This window comes from Oncorhynchus gorbuscha, linkage group LG16 (genome assembly GCF_021184085.1).
Source record: "Oncorhynchus gorbuscha isolate QuinsamMale2020 ecotype Even-year linkage group LG16, OgorEven_v1.0, whole genome shotgun sequence".
In the NCBI taxonomy this organism is placed as follows: Eukaryota; Metazoa; Chordata; class Actinopteri; order Salmoniformes; family Salmonidae; genus Oncorhynchus; species Oncorhynchus gorbuscha.
The window spans coordinates 36,783,262-36,805,780 of NC_060188.1; the positions used below are offsets into that span (position 1 = coordinate 36,783,262).

At 43.4% G+C, this 22,519-nt stretch overlaps 1 protein-coding gene across 1 annotated transcript in view; it reads left to right on the forward strand.

Annotated features, from left to right (window-relative positions):
- Positions 1 to 22,519, forward strand: part of asphd1 (aspartate beta-hydroxylase domain containing 1) — a 76,162-nt gene that overhangs the window by 944 nt on the left and 52,699 nt on the right. Inside the window, 1 exon segment of the mRNA XM_046307210.1 lies at positions 5,699 to 6,162. Within this exon segment, the coding sequence (XP_046163166.1) occupies positions 5,713 to 6,162 (450 nt within the window). The 5' untranslated portion in view covers positions 5,699 to 5,712.

Genomic DNA, 22,519 nt, shown 5'->3' on the forward strand with positions numbered 1-22,519 from the left:
AATCAGCTTTTGCCATAGAGGCACCAGAACATCATATTTAAGAACATTTTGAAGATTTGTGGAACAATAAGGTGCAAGAACACTAAAATTTGATTTAGCTAACTCAGTAGAGACCAAAGGAACTTCCAGAGTTCTCCATCCCTGAGACCACTTATTAGAAGGCATGCTATGGTGGCAGATTGAGAGGAGGACATATTCTGAGCTAAACTGACCAAAACACACCTCCAACAACACATAAAAACTATGGGCTGTTTAGTGGGCGGCAGCGTAGCCTAGTGGTTAGAGCGTTGGACTAGGTACAAATCTGTCGTTCTGCCCCTGAACAGGCAGTTAACCTACTGTTCCTAGGCCGTCATTGAAAATAAGAATTTGTTCTTAACTGACTTGCCTAGTAAAATAAAATAAAGGTGAGAGCTGATGCCATCCTGTGATAAACAGTGTCAAAGGCGGGGCCCCCCAATGGTGGAACAAACTCCCTCACGACGCCAGGACAGCGGAGTCAATCACCACCTTCCGGAGACACCTGAAACCCCACCTCTTTAAGGAATACCTAGGATAGGATAAGTAATCCCTCTCACCCCCCTAAGTTTTAGATGCACTATTGTTAAGTGACTGTCCCACTGGATGTCATAAGGTGAATGCACCAATTTGTAAGTCGCTCTGGATAAGAGCGTCTGCTAAATGACTTAAATGTAATGTAAATGTAAAATATTTTGCTTGTACATTCCCAGCAAAGGTTTGGACACACTTACTTATTCCATGTTTTTTCGTTTAAAAAAAACGATTTCCTACATTAGCCACCATTTGCTTTGATGACAGCTTTGCACACTCTTGGCATTCTCTCAACCAGCTTCATGAGAAAGTCACCTGGAATGCATTTCAATTAACAGGTGTGTTGTTAATTTCTTTCATTCTGAATTTGTTTGAGGCAATCAGTTGGGTTATCTACACAACGCAACTGATTGGCTCAAACGCATTAAGAAGGAAAGAAATTCCACAAATGAACTTTTAACAAGGCACACCTGTTAATTGAAATGCATTCTAGCTGACTTCCGACTATCGAGATGACGAGCCAGCACAGGTGTAACCCATACTTACTAGCAAGGTGACACCAAATCGGTTCACCATATGTGCTACCTTCAAATATAAATGGAAAAACCAAAACTGGTAACACCTTCCCCCTTAATATCCTATATTTTTGTTGGACAAATTTGATCACAACCAACAGAAAATAACTTAATTCAACTTATATGTGTCACCTTTTACAATATAAACATGGTGTCTACTGACTGTCAACTAGAGGTCGGCCGATTAATCAGAATGGCCGATTAATTAGGACCGATTTCAAGTTTATTAGGACCGATTTCTGATTATTATTATTAGTATTATTTTTAAATACCTTTTATTTAACTAGGCATGTCAGTTATGAACACATTCTTATTTTCAATGACTGCCTAGGAACTGTGGGTTAACTGCCTTGTTCAGGGGCAGAACGACAGATTTTCACCTTGTCAGCTCAGGGGTTCCAATCTTGCAACCGCACAGTTAACTAGTCCAACGCTCTAAACATTGCACTCCACGAGTAGCCTGCCTGTTACACTAATGTAGTAGAAGCCAAGGTAAATTGCTAGCTAGCATTAAACGTATCTTATAAAACACAATCAATCATAATCACTAGTTATAACTACTGATCCAGTTTAGCAGGAAATATTAACCAGGTGAAATTGTGTAATTTCTCTTGTGTTCATTCCACGCAGAGTCAGGGTATATGCAACAGTTCGGGCTGCCTGGCTCATTGCGAACTAATTTGCCAGAATTTTACGTAATTATGACATACATTGAAGGTTGTGCAATGTAACAAGAATATTTAGACTTAGGGATGCCACCCGTTAGATAAAATACCGAACGGTTCCGTATTTCACTGAAATAATAAATGTTTTGTTTTCGAAATGATAGTTTCCGGATTCGATCATATTAATGACCAAAGGCTCGTATTTCTGTGTGTTATTATGTTATAATTAAGTCTGATTTGATAGAGCAGTCTGACTTAGCAGCAGCAGGCCCGTAATCATTAATTCAAACAGCGCTTTCGTGCGTTTTGCCAGCAGCTCTTCGCAAGCACAGCGCTGTTTATGACTTCAAGCCTATCAGCCTAATGGCTGGTGTAACCAATGTGAAATGGCCAGCTAGTTAGCTGGGTGTGCGCTAATACTGTTTTAAACGTCACTCGCTTTTTGATTTGGAGTAGTTATTCCCCTTGCGCTGCAAGGGCCGCAGCTTTTGTGGAGCGATGGGTAACGGTGCTTCGAGTTTGGCTGTTGTCTATGTGTTCCTGGTTCGAGCCCAGGTAGGGGCAAGGAGGGGGACGGAAGCTATACTGTTACACTGGCAATAGTATAGTGCCTATAAGAACATCCAATAGACAAAGGTAGATAATAATAATAATATATGCCATTTAGCAGACGCTTTTATCCAAAGCGACTTACAGTCATGTGTGCATACATTCTACGTATGGGTGGTCCCGGGAATCGAACCCACTACCCTGGCTTAACAAGCGCCATGCTCTACCAACTGAGCTACAGAAATACAAATGGTATAAAGAGAAATAGTCCAATAAATAATACAACCTAAAACCTCTTACCTTGGAATATTGAAGTCTCATGTTAAAAGGTACCACCAACTTTCATATGTTTTCATGTTCTGAGCAAGGAACTTAAACTTGAGCTTTTTTACATGCCACATATTTTACATGGCCACATTTTTACATGGCACATATTACTTTCTTCTCCGACACTTTGTTTTTGCATTATTTAAACCAAATTGAACATGTTTCATTATTTATTTGAGGCTAAATTGATTTTATTGATGCTTTATATTAAGTTAAAATAAGTGTTAATTCAGTATTGTTGTAATTGTCATTATTACAAATGTAAAACAAAAAAATGTAATCGGGCGATTAATCGGTATCAGCTTTTTTTAGTCCTCCAATAATCGGTATCGGTATCGGCGTTGAAAAATCATAGTCGGTCGACCTCTACTGTCAACAATTAAATACAAGACAAAAACAGCCACCTTTTACTCTATAAATATTTTTCTATATATAGTTGCCTAAAACACAGATGTTTTGAAAAAGTAGTAAAATCATGTATGTTCTCTCCATGGGGGTCCCACAGGGGGTGCCACACTCCTTCTGTGGCCTCCATTTAAAAAAAATGCTAGTAAAACTAAGTGCATGCTCTTCAACTGATTGCTGCCCGCACCCTCCCGCCCGACTAGCATCACTACTCTGGACGGTTCTGACCTAAAATATGTGGACTGTAAATTCTCCTTCCAGACTTACATTAAGCATCTCCAATCCAAAATTAAATCTAGAATCTGCTTCCTATTTCGCAACAAAGCCTCCTTCACTCATGCCGCCAAACATACCCTCGTAAAACTGACTATCCTACCAATCCTTGACTTCGGCGATGTTATTTACAAAGTAGCCCCAGGTCATCTATAAGTCTTTGCTCGGTAAAGCCTCGCCTTATCTCAGCTCACTGGTCACCATAGCAACACCCACCCATAGCACGCGCTCCAGCAGGTATATTGCACTGGTCATCCCCAAAGCCAACACTACATTTGGCCGCCTTTCTTTCTAGTTCTCTGCTGCCAATGACTGGAATTAATTGCAATTTCTGAAGCTGGATTCTTATATCTCCCTCTCTAACTTTAAGCATCAGCTGTCAGAGCAGCTTACCGATCACTGTACACAGCCAATCTGTAAGTAGCACTCTACTAGCACTCAACTACTATTATTATTAGCACACCCACCCCATATTATTACTTGCCCTCTTGCTCTTTTGCACTCCAGTATCTCTACTTTCACATCTATCACTCCAGTATTAATGCTAAATCGTAATTATGTTCACCTCTATGGCCTATTTATTGCCTCCCTACATCTGCACACACGCTGCAAAGATTTTTCTATTTTTCTTTATTTTGTGTTATTGACTGTACATTTGTTTATGTGTAACTCTGTGTTGTTGTTTTTGTTGCACATTTTTGCTTTATCTTGTAAATGAGAACTTGTTCTCAACTGGCCTACCTGGTTAAATATAGGTGCCATTTTTTTTTAAAGCATCCTGATAAAAATAAACTTAATAACACTACTAAAAGCATGATGTGAAAGAACTGCAGGTAAAATCCCGCCTACTGATGAGCTTACACCACATTTTTTTAAACCTGTCATCTTTTCCAATAATTGGAACTTATAAATATAATATAATATATGCCATTTAGCAGACGCTTTTATCCAAAGCGACTTACAGTCATGTGTGCATACATTCTACGTATGGGTGGTCCCGGGGATCGAACCCACTATCCTGGCGTTACAAACGCCATGCTCTACCAACTAAGCTACTCTGATCCCAATACCCAAGGCAAACATTACAGAGCATTTATTTTGAAAGAATATACTATGCATTCGGAAAGTATTCAGACCCCTTGACTTTTTCCAGTGTATTAATAACAAAAAACAAAAATATAACATTTGCATAAGTATTCAGACCATTTACCCAGTACTTCGTTGAAGAACCTTTGGCAAGTGATTACAGCCTCGAGTCTTCTCTGCAGATCTTTTAGCAAACTCCAAGTGGGCTTTCATGCCTTTTACTGAGGAGTGGCTTCTGTCTGGCCACTCTACCATAAAGGCCTTATTGGTGGAGTGCTGCAGAGATGGTTGTTGTTTTGGAAGTTTCTACCATCTCCACAGAGGAACTCTGGAGCCCTTCTCCCCAATTGCTCAGTTTGGCCGGGCAGCCAGCTCTAGGAAGAGTCGTGGTGGTTTCAAACGTCTTCCATTTAAGAATGATGGAGGCCACTGTGTTCTTGGGGACCTAAATGTTGCAGAAATGTTTTGGTACCCTTCCCCAGATCTGTGCCTCAACACAATCCTGACTCTGCGCTCTACGGACAACTCCTTCGACCTCATGGCTTGGTTTTTGCTCTGACATGCACTGTCAACTGTGGGACCTTATATAGACAGGTGTGTGCCTTTCCAAATCATGTCCAATCAATTGATTTATCACAGGTGGACTCCAATCAAGATTGAGAAACATCAATGGAAACAGGATGCACCTGAGCTTAATTTTGAGTCTCATAGCAAAGGGTCTGAATATTTACAGTACCAGTCAAAAGTTTTGACACCTACTCATTTCAGGGGTTTTCTTTATTTGTACTATTTTCTACATTGTAGGTGTCAAAAGTTTTGACACCTACTCATTTCAGGGGTTTTCTTTATTTGTACTATTTTACAATGTAGAAAATAGTACAAATAAAGAAAACCCCTGAAATGAGTAGGTGTCAAAACTTTTGACACCTACTCATAGTGAAGACATCAAATCTATCAAATAACACATATGGAATCATTTAGTAACCAAAAAAGTGTTAAACAAATCAAAATCAAAATATATTTTATGTTTGAGATTCTTCAAAGTAGCCACCCTTTGCCTTGATGACAGCTTTGCAAACTCTTGGCATTCTCTCAACCAGCTTCACGAGGTAGTCACCTGGAATGCAGAAGATATACCTATTTAGTTATAGTCCAGGGCTTTATTTGTGTCTGGAAAACTGGCACCTATTGATATCTCTCGCTTCCTCCTTCTATAGCATACTTATCTCCTGCTCTTTCTCCTTTACTTCCCCTCTGTTATTTCAGTTCATCACTGTAGGATGGACTGGCCCATGGATCTGCTCCCATTGCCCCCCTGTGCTGAGCTAGGGGTCCATCCTCTGAATGGGCTCCTGTGGACCCTGCTGCTCCTCTTCCTATGGTATTGTTACAGGGTGGGCTCTGACCCGCCAGCTCCAGGCCGAGCCATCCCAGGTAAGCACAAGTCCGGCTCCAGGCGCTCTGTGTTGTCCCGCGCCGGCAGCTGTGCTGGAGCAGTGTGCAGTGCCACATCAAATGTGGCCACTGGCGATCGGGGGACTCCCTGCATCACCATGGAGACAGGAGAGGAGGAGCAGGGGCAAGGATACCTGACCCCTGTGCTGAGCCATGCCCTGTTCCCACCCCAGGCCACAGCGAGTGGCAGGAAGCTGTATGCAGCACTGCAGGAGTATGCAAAACGCTACAGCTGGGCTGGCATGGGACGCATTCATAAAGGACTCCGGGAGCAGGTATTGTGAAATCTGAAATCTGAAATTTACAGTCATTTCAATTAATGAATGATATGAAATGCCTCATGAGCTTAATACAACTGTCTAACCCCATCATAACCCAAAAGATGATGGTTGGTTGGTCACACTTTATTTGGATAGTACGGATAATCCATCTGTAGATGCTCTACAGATGGTCATACTATCAACAAACTATATTTTCATAAGCAACTGGAAAGGGAAAGGGTGATTGATACCTAGTCAGTTGTACAACTGAATGCATTTAACTGAAATGTGTCTTCCACATTTTACCCAACCCCTTCTACATTTTGTGATTAGGGATAGATAGGTATAGAATAAAGGTAAGGGTTAGGGCAAGGGTTAAGTTTAGGGTTAGTAGATATTTAGTTGAAATGTTACTAATAGTCTGTAGAGCATCTACAGATGGACTATACAAAGTGTATATAAAGTGTTAGTGGTTGATTTACTCCATTGTTTGTAAACCAAGTGTTTGTGTATCTGTGCCAATACTGGATAGAATTGCCTGTATTTTTAAAAGACACCAGATGAAACCGATATTAAAGGTGAATCAGAATCTCAGGTTCCACCTACACACTTAAAAGGCCCAATGCTGCTGTTTTTATTTCAATATCAAATACATTTCTGTGTAACAATTAAGTACCTTTTGTTCTGCCCTCACAATGTGTAAGCTACAAAGCTTGGCAGACAGCTTACACTCTTCCAATAAAGAATCAGGGAGGGACTGGTATTGTATCTTTAGTAGAAGATATTTAGTTTATAAAACTGTAACAGATACAGAAAGGAGAAAATGTAGTAGAAAAATCACTATATACATTCACACAAATGGATACAAATAAAGAACAGCATTTCTATCACGAGCTAGCAACAAGAAAAATAAGCCTATCTAGCCAACATGACCATGTAGAAATGATGACAATTAACATCAAACATATACACACTATCTAAGTGTCCATATAGCTTAATAACTATAATTTAGCTCTGTCACGAGATATCTGAACACTTAAAATATAGTTATATACATCCAAAACACAAAGAAGCTAAATTCCATCACGAAACGTTAGCTAGCATCCTAACACACAATGTTAAGTGAATGGGCGATAGTTAGCGCAATTAGCTTAGCATCATCGGAACTTAGAAAACTAGAATAAACATGTAAAAACCATAAATATTCTAGAAACACAATTTGAATTAGCGAAAGCATGTCCTAATAATTCAAAGTTCTTACAAATTTATCTTTAACCAAATCCTAGTCAAATGGAAAAATAGAGCTAATCGGTCTTGTTGCTCGGATTGTTCTGACAGGATATATCATTGCACCGAGAGTTAGCAAATTAAAAGCTACAGTACCCAACTTCGCCACTAGATGACAACAAAGGATAGTTTGTACAGCTATCAGAACACTCCCCGCTATGTCACTATGTTTACTTTTGAGGGGTAGGACGACTTCCGAGACAGGTCTGAAGAACACCTTAGGGGTCCCCTCTCTCATGACTCTCACTTCCACTATCCCTGACTTTGTTATAACCGCTTGGTACAGTTTTGACGACGAATCTAACAGGCCGTTCGTTTCGGTGGACTTGTGTGTCTTTTAGTAAGATGACATCTCCAACTTGCAGATTAGGTTTGTCAACTTGCCATCTGCATGACTGGAGTGTCACCAGGTATTCTTGTCTCCATCTTTTCCAGAATGTGTCTGCGAGGCTCTGAACTTGTTTCCATTGCTTGCTGTAGAGATTTTGAAAGTTGAAGTCTCCTGGAGGTGCTGTTGTAGTTAAAAAAAAATTGTGTCAGAAACATAGCAGGTGTAAGAACTTGATGTCATCTCTGGATCCATGGACACTGGAACTATGGGTTGAGCGTTCATGATGGCCATGACTTCAGCCATGAGTGTGGTGAGGACTTAATGTGTGAGACGAGTAGAACTAACTTCCAGAAGCATGGCATCCAGAATGCGACAAGTGATTCCAATCATCCTCTCCCAAGCTCCTCCCATATGTGAGGCATCAGGGGGATTGAAAGACCATGTGCATCTTTGGTCTTAAAGGTAAGTACTCATCTCAGAGTCAGCTGCTCTGATCTTCAACGCTTTGCAGGCTGAAGTTTGTGCCACGATCCAAGCGTAGTTGCTTTGCAGGTCATCGGATAGAGAAGAATATTCTCAAACCATTGATGAAGCTGGGGGTAGACAGACTCTATCACTTCGTGGTGTACCGCTCTTGTACTCATGCAGGAGAAGAGGACGGCCCAGCGGTTACTTTCAGAGCTGCCTCCTCTGGTCCGATGAGAGGTGATGCTCCAGGGTTCTAAGAAGTTCAGTCCAATATGAGTGAACGGAGGATCAGAGGAAAGTCTGACATCTTTTGCCCTTCCAGTTTTCCTCTAAGTTTTCTGCAGATCACACACTTATAGATTATGCTGGATACCAGTCTTTTACTTCCAATGATACACAATCCAACTGACAGGACTGCGTGTCCTTGGTGAGGCACTTGATTTCTTCTTTGAAGACTTCTTGCTGTACGCATCTGATGATGGTGTTTTTGGCCTGTTTAGGATGGTTGCCCTTGTCACTGTCTGGAGCCCTGGAGAATGCTTTGGCTATTTGGAGTAGTTTTGCGATTGCTCAGGTGAGTGACTTCCAGCTGGAGAAACGTTCAAACCTGTGTGAGCCAAGTTGGACTTCATTAGCTTCGGGAGTGAAGGTTGTGTGCAGCCAGATCTCTGTGTCAGTATCGGATCCCACGAGTTCAAAGGTTTCTAACTGAGTAGTCTCTTCTATCTCTATCTCTGTCAGGAAGAGTGGGCCTGAGAGCCATCTGTTGTGTTTGAGGATGGCTGCTGGCTTGTCGTAGTTTTGTGTTCTTTCAAACACTTTGCATTCGATGTCATCCGTATCTCCAGCTGGGACAGCAGCCTCTATGCAACTCTGAGCTTCCGAAAGTTGTGTTGTGTTATTCAGTCTCTCTTTGATCTGAATGATGTTAGCACAAGGGCTAAGGAATGATGTGCATCCATTTTGCAGCACATTTGTTCTGTAAACGCTAACTTTAGCTGGCTTGTGAGATCTTTTCAGACATACATCACCGATAATGACCCATCCGAGGTCAAGGCATTGTGCATATTGCTCTCTGACTTTGTGCACTCTTAGTATGTCTCTTCCCGAGCAGGAGAAGGATTGCTGCGCCCGCGTCGAGTGCTGGAATCTTGTCTGCAACAGGCATCAGATGCAGGAGATGACGTGCAATTTCAGGTGAGGGAATCTCTGATTTATCGTCAGGCATCATGTCACATTCTATGAGAGTGGGAAGCGTAAGCTGTGTTTTTCCTTCCAGTGACTCCACAATGTAGTTGCTGAACAACCTCTGACAGCAAAGAGGTCGAAGAACTCAGTTCTGGATAACCACCTGTTGCTCTGTTCATCTAAGACGGTATACATTCTGACTGTCTTCTCTCTGTGATCTGCGGGATACACTTTGACTAAGCATATCTTGGAACACGATCTAGAGCTGACTGCCTCTCCACAGATCTCAGTGCACTTTGAGGTTACTGCAGGTGTTTCCCTTTTCCTATGCTCCCCGCCATGGTCTTCCTTGGCTGCGGAGTTCTCGGTTTTCCATGGGGCTTGCCCTGGATGTAACGCAGACGGATGTCTATCACTGTTGCACTCTTTGCACTGCAACGCTGTCTCACAGTCTTTTGCGAGATGTTTGGTTGAAGCACAGGATCTGAAACAGATGTGGTTGTCTTTGAGATAAGACTTACGTTCATCCAGTGTCTTGCTCCTGAAGCTGCCGCATTTTCTCAGAGGGTGAGGCTTGTTGTGTAATGGACACTGTTTGTTTGGGTCCTCAACTGTCTATCTTGAGGGATGAGCCTGGTTAGCTTCAGACTGAGATAAAACTTCTGTTTTCCTTACGGACACTGGAGTTCTGTGTTCTCTGTTGTGCTTCTCTGATGGTTTTTCAGTCTATGTGGAGCTTGAACCTGCTGTGTTTAGGAAGATGAAGCTTGGATCATTGCAAGTCCTCGATAGCGATGTGAAGAAGGGATCCACTTTTCCTGTGGCTGGGCCTGTCGTGTAGTCAGTCTTTTTACTCTTCTGCTCTCACAATGTGTAAACTACATAGCTTGGCAGACACCTTACACTCTTCTAATAAAGAATCAGGGAGGCAATGGTACCGTTAACATTCTTTAGTAGGTATGGGGGACAAAATGGCGCCATGAAGAGAACACTGGGTTTCAGTGAGCTCCCGTGGCATTCATAGATTTCTCTTTTTACATGAATCTTCTAGCTTGAAAAGGTGGTATGATTTGCTAAATAACTTATCCTACAATGAGTCTTGACGGATATTTCTCAAAAATGTTCGACAACATGCCGTGCAGAACTACTAAGACCTCGACCAAAACCACCATCCCTGTAGATGTGCAGGAGGAGCTAGCTAACGCCACTGCGGATCCAGGCACAATGGACCTGGTGATTCAAAGGATGACGGATAACATCCCGGATGTCTTGGAAGCAATAGCAGACCATTCAGCTGAACTACAGAGGGTTGTCAAGTGTGTGGATGAGGCAGAAGGAAGAATTGCTACTGTGGAAACTTCAACTACATCAATGGACACTAAGATAAAGGCACTTGAGAAACAGGTGCGCGAAATGGCAGAGCACATTGATGACTTGGATAATCGAGGACACAGATGCAATATCCAATATCCACGTTCAGTAAATTCTTTAGAGGATTGGATCCCTGGCTACCTACAAATGGACACCAAGGCTGGTCGTGTGAAGCTGGACAGAGCCCATCGCTCTCAAGCACCGATACCCGGCCCCAACCAACGCCCACGGCCAGTGGTTATAAAGTTCCACAACTTCACCAACGAGCAGCGAGTCATGGATGCGGCTAGAAGCATCAATTCTGACGGTAGTCATGGCCCAAGGGTCTCATTTTTCAATTATTATTCCACAGCAGTTGTACAAAGACGCAAAGCATTTGATGAGGTGAAGGCTCGACTCAAGAGAATAAAGATGGGCTACGCACTGCTGTACCCGGCCACATTGAAGATTATGGTCAACAGACCACCTAAAGCACTCTACACACCTGAAGAGGCTGCTGTGTTTATTGACTCTCCGCAGCATTTGATCAGTTTTTTTATTTGAATCTGATCATGAAGCAGTAGTGTGAGTTCTCATGTGCTCCTGTTCAGTAATATGCAAATCTTTATTATTTTTCTTGCTAAAGTAACTGCCACTATAGCTCAGACTTAAACATGTGTGAATCTATATTGGTGCCCAGGCTTGGTTTTAGGTGGAAGAGCCCCAATCTTGTTCTATTGATTTTCATTTCCATATATACAGTGGGCAAAAAAGTGTTTAGTCAGCCACCAATTGTGCAAGTTCTCCAACTTAAAAAGATAAGAGAGGCCTGTAATTTTCATCATAGGTACACTTCAACTATGGCAGACAAAATGAGAAAAGAAATCCAGAAAATCACATTGTAGGATTTTTTATGAATTTATTTGCAAATTATGGTGGAAAATAAGTATTTGTGACAATGCGGACTTAAGAGTCTACATTGGAGAGTTGAAATCCCCTGCATGTTATCTAGTGGGAAAACCCCCTGTTGAATCTTTACATGTTTAATTTTTGGGTTTAGTATAGTTCGGGTTCAGGGTTCATGTCGTTTGTTTATGCACGGTGAGATTGATGAGAGTGGGAAAAGGTACCACCCCATCTTTACAGTAGGATTCAGTCTGGATATTGTTTGGTAAAAGTGCAATGGCAGGTAACAGAACATTAGAGGGAGCAATAGCTCCATTAAAAGGAAGAAGGTACTGTCTTTTTTGGAAAAAAAATAATATTTATATTGCTCTGTTGCAAGAAACTCATTTGGATGATAAGGAGCATCTGAAGTTGCAGCAAGGGGGGTTTGGTCAAGTGTTTTCCTCATCATTTACATCCAGAAGTAGAGGTGTAGCAATTCTTGTGAAAAATAACCTACCACTTAAGGTGTTGATTTGTGTGAAAGATAAATTTGGTCTTTTTGTTATAATTAATGGTACTTTAGAAGGGCAGAACATTTCCATAATGAATATTTAATTCCCTCCCCCCTGATTTCCTCACTAAGGTATTTCTAGACTTTTCAGAATTAAACTCAGACACTGCAGTTGTTGGAGGAGATTTTAATTGTTTGTTGAAGCATCTTATTGACAGGTTTCCCAGTGGTATAGCTTCACTCTCTCCTCAAGCTAAATCACTTAAAGCTATTTGTGATGATCTGGGGTATGCTGATGTTTGGAGAACCCTTCATCCCTCCATCAGAGTTCACTTTTTTCTGTGCACCTCATGGATTTAAGACTAGAATAGATTACGTTTTTATGCCCAGGACAACTTTGCAGTCTGTTTTATCTGGTAGGATAGGAAGCATAGTTATATCTGATCATGCGGAGGTGATCCTGGACATAACTCAGTGGGGCATCCAATCTGTCAAGACATTGGAGGTTGAATACAACCATTCCTAAAGACCATACATTTACATAATATTTTATTACAGAGATTAAAGCATTTTTCTCTATCAACTTTCAATCAACAGATAACCCCTCGCTCCTTTGTGAGACCGGTAAAGCGTACGCCAGGGGTCTGATTATGTCATACACAGCTACTAAGAGGCGGAAAAAGTGTGAAAAGCAGAAAACGTTAGAGCGTGAATTAGGTACTAAAGGACGACATTAAATCTCCCACTCCTGCCCTATTAAAGGAAATATCAGTCCTTAGATCAACGTTGGACTCTCTCCTAACACAGGACGCTAAAAAGAAAATGAGATTTGTCAGGCAAAAGCTTTATGACCATGGAGATAAACCAGGAAAGTATTTGGCGTACCTAGCTAAAAAAGAGAGCTGACTCACAGTCAATTGCTACTATTACTGATTCTGATGGCAATCATTTATATGGAAAATAAATTGATAAATGACTAATTTAAGAAATGTTATGCAAATCTGTATGCCTCAGAACTGACAAATGACGCACCCAAATTAATGGAGGACTTATTTTCTAAGATTCAGCTCCCTACTATCTCCGAAGAACAGAGGTCTCTCCTTAATGTCCCTATTACCGAGGAAGAGATAATGTTCGCAATTAAGAATCTGCAAAATGGTAAGGCCCCAGGACCAGATGGTTTTTGTAGTGAGTTCTGTAAGGAGTTCCATGGCCTGATCCTTGAGCCATTGCGTGATATGTTTAACCACTCATTTTCAAATGACCACCTCCCTCAAACACTGAGAGAAGCCAACATATCACTTATTCTCAAAAAGGGAAACTGCCCAGGCTTGTTCCTCGTAAAGACCCATTTCCCTTCTGAATGTGGATAGAAAATTGCTTTCTAAAATTCCAGCCACAAGATTAGAGGACTCACTGCCACTTATTGTGAAAGGAGAACAAACTGGCTTCATTAAGGGCCGTATAAGTCATGTAACAATATCAGGCGGCTTCTTAATGTAATTCAAGCCTACCAACAAAGTGCTATGGATGGCCTTGTCCTCTCCCTAGATGCTGAGAAAGCATTTGACCATGTGGAGTGGTCTTACCTATTCTTTGCTCTGACTAAATTTGGTCTAGGGGACAACTTTATAAAATGGGTGAAAGTTGTATATGATGATGCTCAGGCTGCTGTCCTCACTAATGGGCTACGGTCAAATAGCTTCTCTATACGCAGAGGTACCAGACAGGGCTGTCCTCTGTCCCCTCTCTTATTTGCACTTGAGTATGGAACCACTGGCCAAGGTCATCAGGGTAACGCCTACTATACAGGGGCTGCTCATTGGTGATGTACACCTTAAAATAATCTTGTATGCGGATGATTGCCTGATATTCATCTCTCGCCCCAAGACTTCAATTACATCTCTTGTTAATATTATTGAATTATTCAGCGAATTCTCAGTCTACAAGATTAACTTAAGTAAATCAGAGGCTATGCCACTTGATAACCTTCATTCTGTACCTAATACTTCTCCCCCCTTTCCTTTTAAATGGTCTCCCTCAGGTTTTACGTATCTGGGTAAATTTGTAACTCCTAAATTCCAGCAAATGTACAAAGCCAATTTTGTTCCCTTGTTTGATACAATAATACAGGATCTGGAGCGCTGGAACTCACTTCCGATAGCATGGTTGGGTAGAATATCCCTCTTGAAAATGAACAATTTACCTAGACTACTCTACCCAATTCAAATGATCCCAGTATTACTCTCCAATTAGGTAATAAAGGATGTAAATGGAAGGCTAAGTTCCTTTATATGGAGTAAAAGCAAGCCAAGACTTAAAATGGCAATATTGCAGCTGGCAATGTTATGCTGGTGAATGAGGACCCAAAAGCGACTTAACGAAAACAGAGTCTTTATTCCAGTATAAGACAAAAGTAATAATCCTGGAAATAACAAGGAGAAAACAAAACAGGAAAAACTTAAATCCACTCGTAGTAGCGAGGACTGACTGGAGACTCGACCATAGACTGCAGGTTGCTTAGGGAAGGCACCGACCGTAGCAGACTAAGACACCTGCTCACACGCAGCATCTGAAGAAGACAAAACACGACAGGGCGAGACCAGGACACAGAACAGCGAACATCATACAAGGATCCGACAAGGACAGAAGCGGAAAACAAGGGGAGAAATAGGGGCTCTAATCAGAGGGCAAAATAGGGGACAGGTGTGAAAAGAGTAAATGAGTGAGTTAGGAGAATGAGGAACAGCTGGGAGCAGGAACGGAACGATAGAGAGAAGAGAGAGAGGGAGGGGGAGAGAGAGGGATAGAAAGAGGGAACAAACCTAATAAGACCAGCAGGGGGAAACGAACAGAAGGGAAAGCACAAGGACAAGACAATATATGACAAAACATGACAGTACCCCCCCACTCACCGAGCGCCTCCTGGCGCACTCGAGGAGGAACCCTGGCGGCAACGGAGGAAATCATCAATCAGCGAACGGTCCAGCACGTCCCGAGATGGAACCCAACTCCTCTCCTCAGGACCGTAACCCTCCCAATCCACTAAGTACTGGTGACCACGTCCCCGAGAACGCATGTCCATGATCTTTCGTACTTTGTAAATAGGTGCGCCCTCGACAAGGACGGGGGGGGAGGGAAGACGAACGGGGGCGCGAAGAAAGGGCTTGACACGGGAGACATGGAAGACAGGGTGGACGCGACGACGATGTCGCGGAAGAAGCAGTCGCACAGCGACAGGATTGACGACCTGGGAGACACAGAACGGACCAATGAACCGCGGAGTCAACTTGCGAGAAGCTGTCGTAAGGGGAAGGTTACGAGTGGAAAGCCACACTCTCTGGCCGCGACAATACCTAGGACTCTTAATCCTACGTTTATTGGCGGCTCTCACAGTCTGCGCCCTGTAACGGCAAAGTGCAGACCTCACCCTCCTCCAAGTGCGCTCACAACGTTGGACAAACGCCTGAGCGGAGGGAACGCTGGACTCGGCGAGCTGGGACGAGAACAGAGGAGGCTGGTACCCCAGACTACTCTGAAACGGAGATAGCCCGGTAGCAGACGAAGGAAGCGAGTTGTGAGCGTATTCTGCCCAGGGGAGCTGTTCTGCCCAAGACGCAGGGTTTCTAAAAGAAAGGCTGTGTAATATGCGACCAATCGTCTGATTGGCCCTTTCTGCTTGACCGTTAGACTGGGGATGAAAACCGGAAGAGAGACTGACGGAAGCACCAATCAAACGACAGAATTCCCTCCAAAACTGTGACGTGAATTGCGGACCTCTGTCTGAAACGGCATCTAACGGGAGGCCATGAATTCTGAACACATTCTCAATGATGATTTGTGCCGTCTCCTTAGCGGAAGGAAGCTTAGCGAGGGGAATGAAATGTGCCGCCTTAGAGAACCTATCGACAACCGTAAGAATCACAGTCTTCCCCGCAGACGAAGGCAGACCGGTAATGAAGTCTAAGGCGATGTGAGACCATGGTCGAGAAGGAATGGGAAGCGGTCTGAGACGACCGGCAGGAGGAGAGTTACCTGACTTAGTCTGCGCGCAGTCCGAACAAGCAGCCACGAAACGGCTCGTGTCACGCTCCTGAGTAGGCCACCAAAACCGCTGGCGAATAGATGCAAGTGTACCCCGAACGCCGGGGTGGCCAGCTAACTTGGCAGAGTGAGCCCACTGAAGAACAGCCAGACGAGTAGAAACAGGAACGAAAAGAAGGTTACTAGGACAAGCGCGCGGCGACGCAGTGTGAGTGAGTGCTTGCTTAATCTGTCTCTCAATTCCCCAGACAGTCAACCCGACAACACGCCCATCAGGAAGTATCCCCTCGGGATCGGTAGAAGCCACAGAAGAACTAAAGAGACGAGATAAGGCATCAGGCTTGGTGTTCTTATTACCCGGGCGATAAGAAATCACGAACTCGAAACGAGCGAAAAACAACGCGGATGGCGAGCAGTTCGCGGTTACCCACATCATAGTTGCGTTCCGATGGCGACAGGCGATGAGAAAAATAAGCGCAAGGATGGACCTTATCGTCAGACTGGAAGCGCTGGGATAGAATGGCTCCCACGCCCACCTCTGAAGCGTCAACCTCGACAATGAATTGTTTAGTGACGTCAGGAGTAACAAGGATAGGAGCGGACGTAAAACGCTTCTTGAGGAGATCAAAAGCTCCCTGGGCGGAACCGGACCACTTAAAGCACGTCTTGACAGAAGTAAGAGCTGTGAGAGGGGCAGCAACTTGACCGAAATTACGAATGAAACGCCGATAGAAATTAGCGAAACCTAGAAAGCGCTGCAACTCGACACGTGACCTTGGAACGGGCCAATCACTGACAGCCTGGACTTTAGCGGGATCCATCTGAATGCCTTCAGCGGAAATAACAGAGCCGAGAAATGTGACAGAGGAGACATGAAAGGCGCACTTCTCAGCCTTCACATAGAGACAATTCTCTAAAAGGCGTTGGAGTACACGTCGAACGTGCTGAACATGAATCTCGAGTGACGGTGAAAAAAATCAGGATATCGTCAAGGTAGACAAAAACAAAGATGTTCAGCATGTCTCTCAGTACATCATTAACTAATGCCTGAAAAACAGCTGGAGCATTAGCGAGACCGAACGGCAGAACCCGGTACTCAAAATGCCCTAACGGAGTGTTAAACGCCGTTCTCTCTGATGCGCACGAGATGGTAAGCGTTACGAAGGTCCAACTTAGTAAAGAACCTGGCTCCCTGCAGAATCTCGAAGGCTGACGACATAAGGGGAAGCGGATAACGATTCTTAACCGTTATGTCATTCAGCCCTCGATAATCCATGCAGGGGCGCAGAGTACCGTCCTTCTTCTTAACAAAAAAAAACCCGCTCCGGCGGGAGAGGAAGAAGGCACTACGGTGCCGGCGTCGAGAGAAACAGACAAATAATCCTCGAGAGCCTTACGTTCGGGAGCCGACAGAGAGTATAGTCTACCCCGAGGGGGAGTGGTCCCCGGAAGGAGATCAATACTACAATCATACGACCGGTGAGGAGGAAGGGAGTTGGCTCTGGACCGACTGAAGACCGTGCGCAGATCATGATATTCCTCCGGCACTCCTGTCAAATCACCAGGTTCCTCCTGAGAAGAGGGGACAGAAGAAACAGGAGGGATAGCAGACATTAAACACTTCACATGACAAGAAACGTTCCAGGATAGGATAGAATTACTAGACCAATTAATAGAAGGATTATGACATACTAGCCAGGGATGACCCAAAACAACAGGTGTAAAAGGTGAACGAAAAATCAAAAAGGAAATGGTCTCACTGTGGTTACCAGATACTGTGAGGGTTAAAGGTAGTGTCTCATATCTGATACTGGGGAGAAGACTACCATCTAAGGCGAACATGGGCGTGGGCTTCCCTAACTGTCTGAGAGGAATGTCATGTTTCCGAGCCCATGCTTCGTCCATAAAACAACCCTCAGCCCCAGAGTCTATCAAGGCACTGCATGAAGCAGCCGAACCCGGACCGACATGGTAGTACAGGATCTTGATGGAGAGACCTGAGTAGTAGCGCTCACCAGTAGCCCTCCGCTTACTGATGAGCTCTGGCTTTTACTGGACATGAATTGACAAAATGTCCAGCAGAACCGCAATAGAGGCAAAGGCGGTTGGTGATCCTCCGTTCCCTCTCCTTAGTCGAGATGCGAATACCTCCCAGCTGCATGGGCTCAGTCTCAGAGCCGGAGGGAGGAGATGGTTGCGATGCGGAGAGGGGGAACACCGTTAACGCGAGCTCTCTTCCACGAGCTCGGTGACGAAGATCTACCCGTCGTTCTATGCGGATGGCGAGTGCAATCAAAGAGTCCACACTGGAAGGAACCTCCCGGGAGAGAATCTCATCCTTAACCTCAGCGTGGAGTCCCTCCAGAAAACGAGCGAGCAGCGCCGGCTCGTTCCAGTCACTAGAGGCAGCAAGAGTGCGAAACTCTATAGAGTAATCCGTTATGGATCGATCACCTTGACATAGGGAAGCCAGGGCCCTAGAAGCCTCCCTACCAAAAACTGAACGATCAAAAACCCGTATCATCTCCTCTTTAAAGTTCAGGTAATTGTTAGAAAAATCAGCCCTTGCCTCCCAGATAGCTGTGCCCCACTCTCGAGCCCGGCCAGTAAGGAGTGAAATGACGTAAGCAATCCGAGCTCTCTCTCTTGAGTATGTGTTGGGTTGGAGAGAGAACACAATATCACACTGGGTGAGAAAGGAGCGGCACTCAGTGGGCTGCCCGGAGTAACATGGTGGGTTATTAACCCTAGGTTCCGGAGACTCGGCAGACCAGGAAGTAGCTGGTGGCACGAGACAAAGGCTCTGAAACTGTCCTGAGAGGTCGGAAACCTGAGCGGCCAGGGTCTCAACGGCATGACGAGCAGCAGACAATTCCTGCTCGTGTCTGCCGAGCATAGCTCCCTGGATCTCGACGGCAGTGTTACGAGAATCCGTAGTCGCTGGGTCCATTCTTGGTCGGATCCTTCTGTTATGCAGGTGAATGAGGACCCAAAAGCGACTTAGCGAAAACAGAGTCTTTATTCCAGTAAATGGCAAAAGTAATAATCCTGGAAAACTAAAGAAGAAAACAAAACAGGAAAAAACTTAAATCCACTCGTAGTTACGAGGACAGACTGGAGACTCGACCATTGACTGCAGGTTGCTTCGGGAAGGCACCGACCTTAGCAGACTAAGACACCTGCTCACACGCAGCATCTGAAGGAAACAAGACACGACAGGGCGAGACAAAGACACAGCACAGCGAACATCATACAAGGATCCGACAAGGACAGAAGCGGAAAACAGAGGGAGAAATAGTGGCACTAATCAGAGGGCAAAATAGGGGACAGGTGTGAAAAGAGTAAATGAGTGAGTTAGGAGAATGAGGAACAGCTGGGAGCAGGAACGGAACGATAGAGAGAAGAGAGAGAGGGAGGGGGAGAGAGAGGGATTAGAAAGAGGGAACGAACCTAATAAGACCAGCAGGGGGAAACGAACAGAAGGGAAAGCACAAGGACAAGACAATATATGACAAAACATGACAGGCAAGTTCTATGGGCGTCTTGGATCTGCCTAATATTAGGTTCTATCAGTGGTGTGCCCACCTATGTTATATTTCTGACTGGATCAAAAATTATGACTCCTCTATTTGGTTAAACATTGAGACTTATTTTTTCAAAATACCCCTTACAGGATCTTTTATTTTTCAGAAGTTTCAAGTCTAAAAGATCACTGCAATAATCCCATTACACTTAACACACTCAAAGTATGGAGGTCAGTTCAACATTTTTTGGGAAGGTCAAAACTCTGTTCTTTCCCCAATTCTTAACAACCCATCTTTCCCCAATTCTTAACAACCCATATTTTGGTCCAGGATTTCTGGATGCTGGCTTTAACTTTTGGCTTAATAAGGGCATAGGGCAGACTAAATTATTTATTTGCTTATAAGATTTTATTGTCATTTGAGCAGATGGTTGAGAAATACCGACTCCCAAAGCAGGACTTCTTTCGCTTTCTACAAGTAATTATATTTTGAAGAGCACCATCTTAATTGGCAACCCTGATGTGTCTGTCATTGAAAGAATCCTTTTTTTCCCACAAAGGAATATGTCTAAGTTGGTTTTATGATGCTTTAAGGTCCTTTTCTGCTGTTGACACACAGAGGGTGAAACAAGTGTGGGAGAAAGAATTGTCTGTTACTATTGACAAAAAGGTGTCGGAGGACATTTGGAGATATGCACAAACAATATCTATATGTATTCATACTAGAGCTATCCAGTTAAGAATAATACACATATTGCATATATCCCCAAATCGCAGACATGCTTTTAGCCCCTCTTCCTCTTCTCCTCGGTGTCTTAAATAAAATTGATACAGGCACCCTAACACATTGTTTATGGTCATGTTCCAAATTACAGTGATACTGGTCTGGTGTTCACCTAATATTACAACAGATTAAAAAATATTAAGTGAAGTATAATGGGGATAAAGGGGTAGAATGGGTGAGTTATGCGAGGGGAAACAGTGATGCATAATTATGTAATCACCACTTATGAATGAAGAACAGGGTGGGCTATTCCATTGTATTGATCCATTCTAATTATAATATTAAAGATGCAATATGCAGAAATCGCTCTGCCATTTTCTGTTTGCTAAAATTCGAACATTTGACAAAACAAGCAAGTATAGTGTAATAATGTAATCATTATACCATGTAAACCGTATTGTATTTCAGCTGTTTGAATCTGGTGTACGAAACTGAAAGTAAAAGATGCTAAAACTAAACTTAAGAATGGGAAACTTAGAAATAGTACACACAGAACATATCTACTGCTTCTTAGACTTGCTTTTAGTGAAAATGACTCACATTTCTATATGAATTTGGTAAGGTCGCCCAAAGGTTACATAGCTTTAAAATAGTATGTACCCTATATCAGTCCACCTAATCAAAGCAGTCTTATCAGTCTACTTGGAGTTGGCTACATAGTGTGAGTGTGCATAATTGTACATACTGAATGGCTTTCATTATCTGGGAAAATATCCATATCAGGCAGCAGGTGACCGAGCGAGTGATGGAGAATGTGGTGATAAGGCTCGTGAAGTTTGCAAGGGGAGAAATGTCACCATGGACAATTTCTTCACTTCACTGTCATTGATGAAGCAGTTGCTTGCAAAGAAAACATGTCTGCCCGACAACATGAACAAAGTGAGATAGGAGCTGCCTCCCTCTGCACAAAATAAGGCACCTGCACAGCCGTTGTACTCTGCAACAGTGCTGAAGATTGACATGATGATGGGGGGACAATAAAGAGAAAATTGGAGATTATTACGCACTACAACCAAAGAAAGGTATGTCAAAGTGTGTCAAGCAAGTGAAAGTTACGAAAATTGTGTAAATTGTTAGGACAAGGGATAACAGCTAAATTAAATCCAACTGAGGCATTGCATGAAGATGCACACAAGCATAAGCTGACAATAATTGATAATTTTTTATTGTTGTCTTATCGACACATTCATTATAGCTTTTGTGCTGAGTTTCACTATTGGTCAAGGCCAGTTGGTGAATATTTAGTCTACTAATGTTTTTGTCATGGTTGGGGTATATTTTTTTTCCGGGAATAAACAGAAAGTCAGTCATTGCATGTCAATTCAGGAGCTGATATTATAAATGTTTTAATTGAAATAATGTAAAGGTTGGGCTAGATTCTTGTCATTACAACTCCTGCACCAGCTAGAGCCAGAGCCATATATGTATCTATATGGCTCTGGCTAGGGCTGTGCTCTCTTCATGGATTTTAACTAGGGCAAGTCATTTTATGCAATCAATAGCTCTACAGAAACCTGTGATGCCTAGTAGAAAATAATATACTATTTCTTATCGGTAATGTTATTTACATTTACATTTAAGTCATTTAGCAGACGCTCTTATCCAGAGCGACTTACAAATTGGTGCATTCACCTTATGACATCCAGTGGAACAACCACTTTACAATAGTGCATCTAAATATTTTAAGGGGGGAGGGGGTGAGAAGGATTACTTTATCCTATCCTAGGTGTTCCTTAAAGAGGTGGGGTTTCAGGTGTCTCCGGAAGGTGGTGATTGACTCCGCTGTCCTGGCGTCGTGAGGGAGTTTGTTCCACCATTGGGGAGCCAGAGCAGCGAACAGTTTTGACTGAGCTGAGCGGGAACTGTACTTCCTCAGTGGTAGGGAGGCGAGCAGGCCAGAGGTGGATGAACGCAGTGCCCTTATTTGGGTGTAGGGCCTGATCAGAGCCTGGAGGTACTGAGGTGCCGTTCCCCTCACAGCTCCGTAGGCAAGCACCA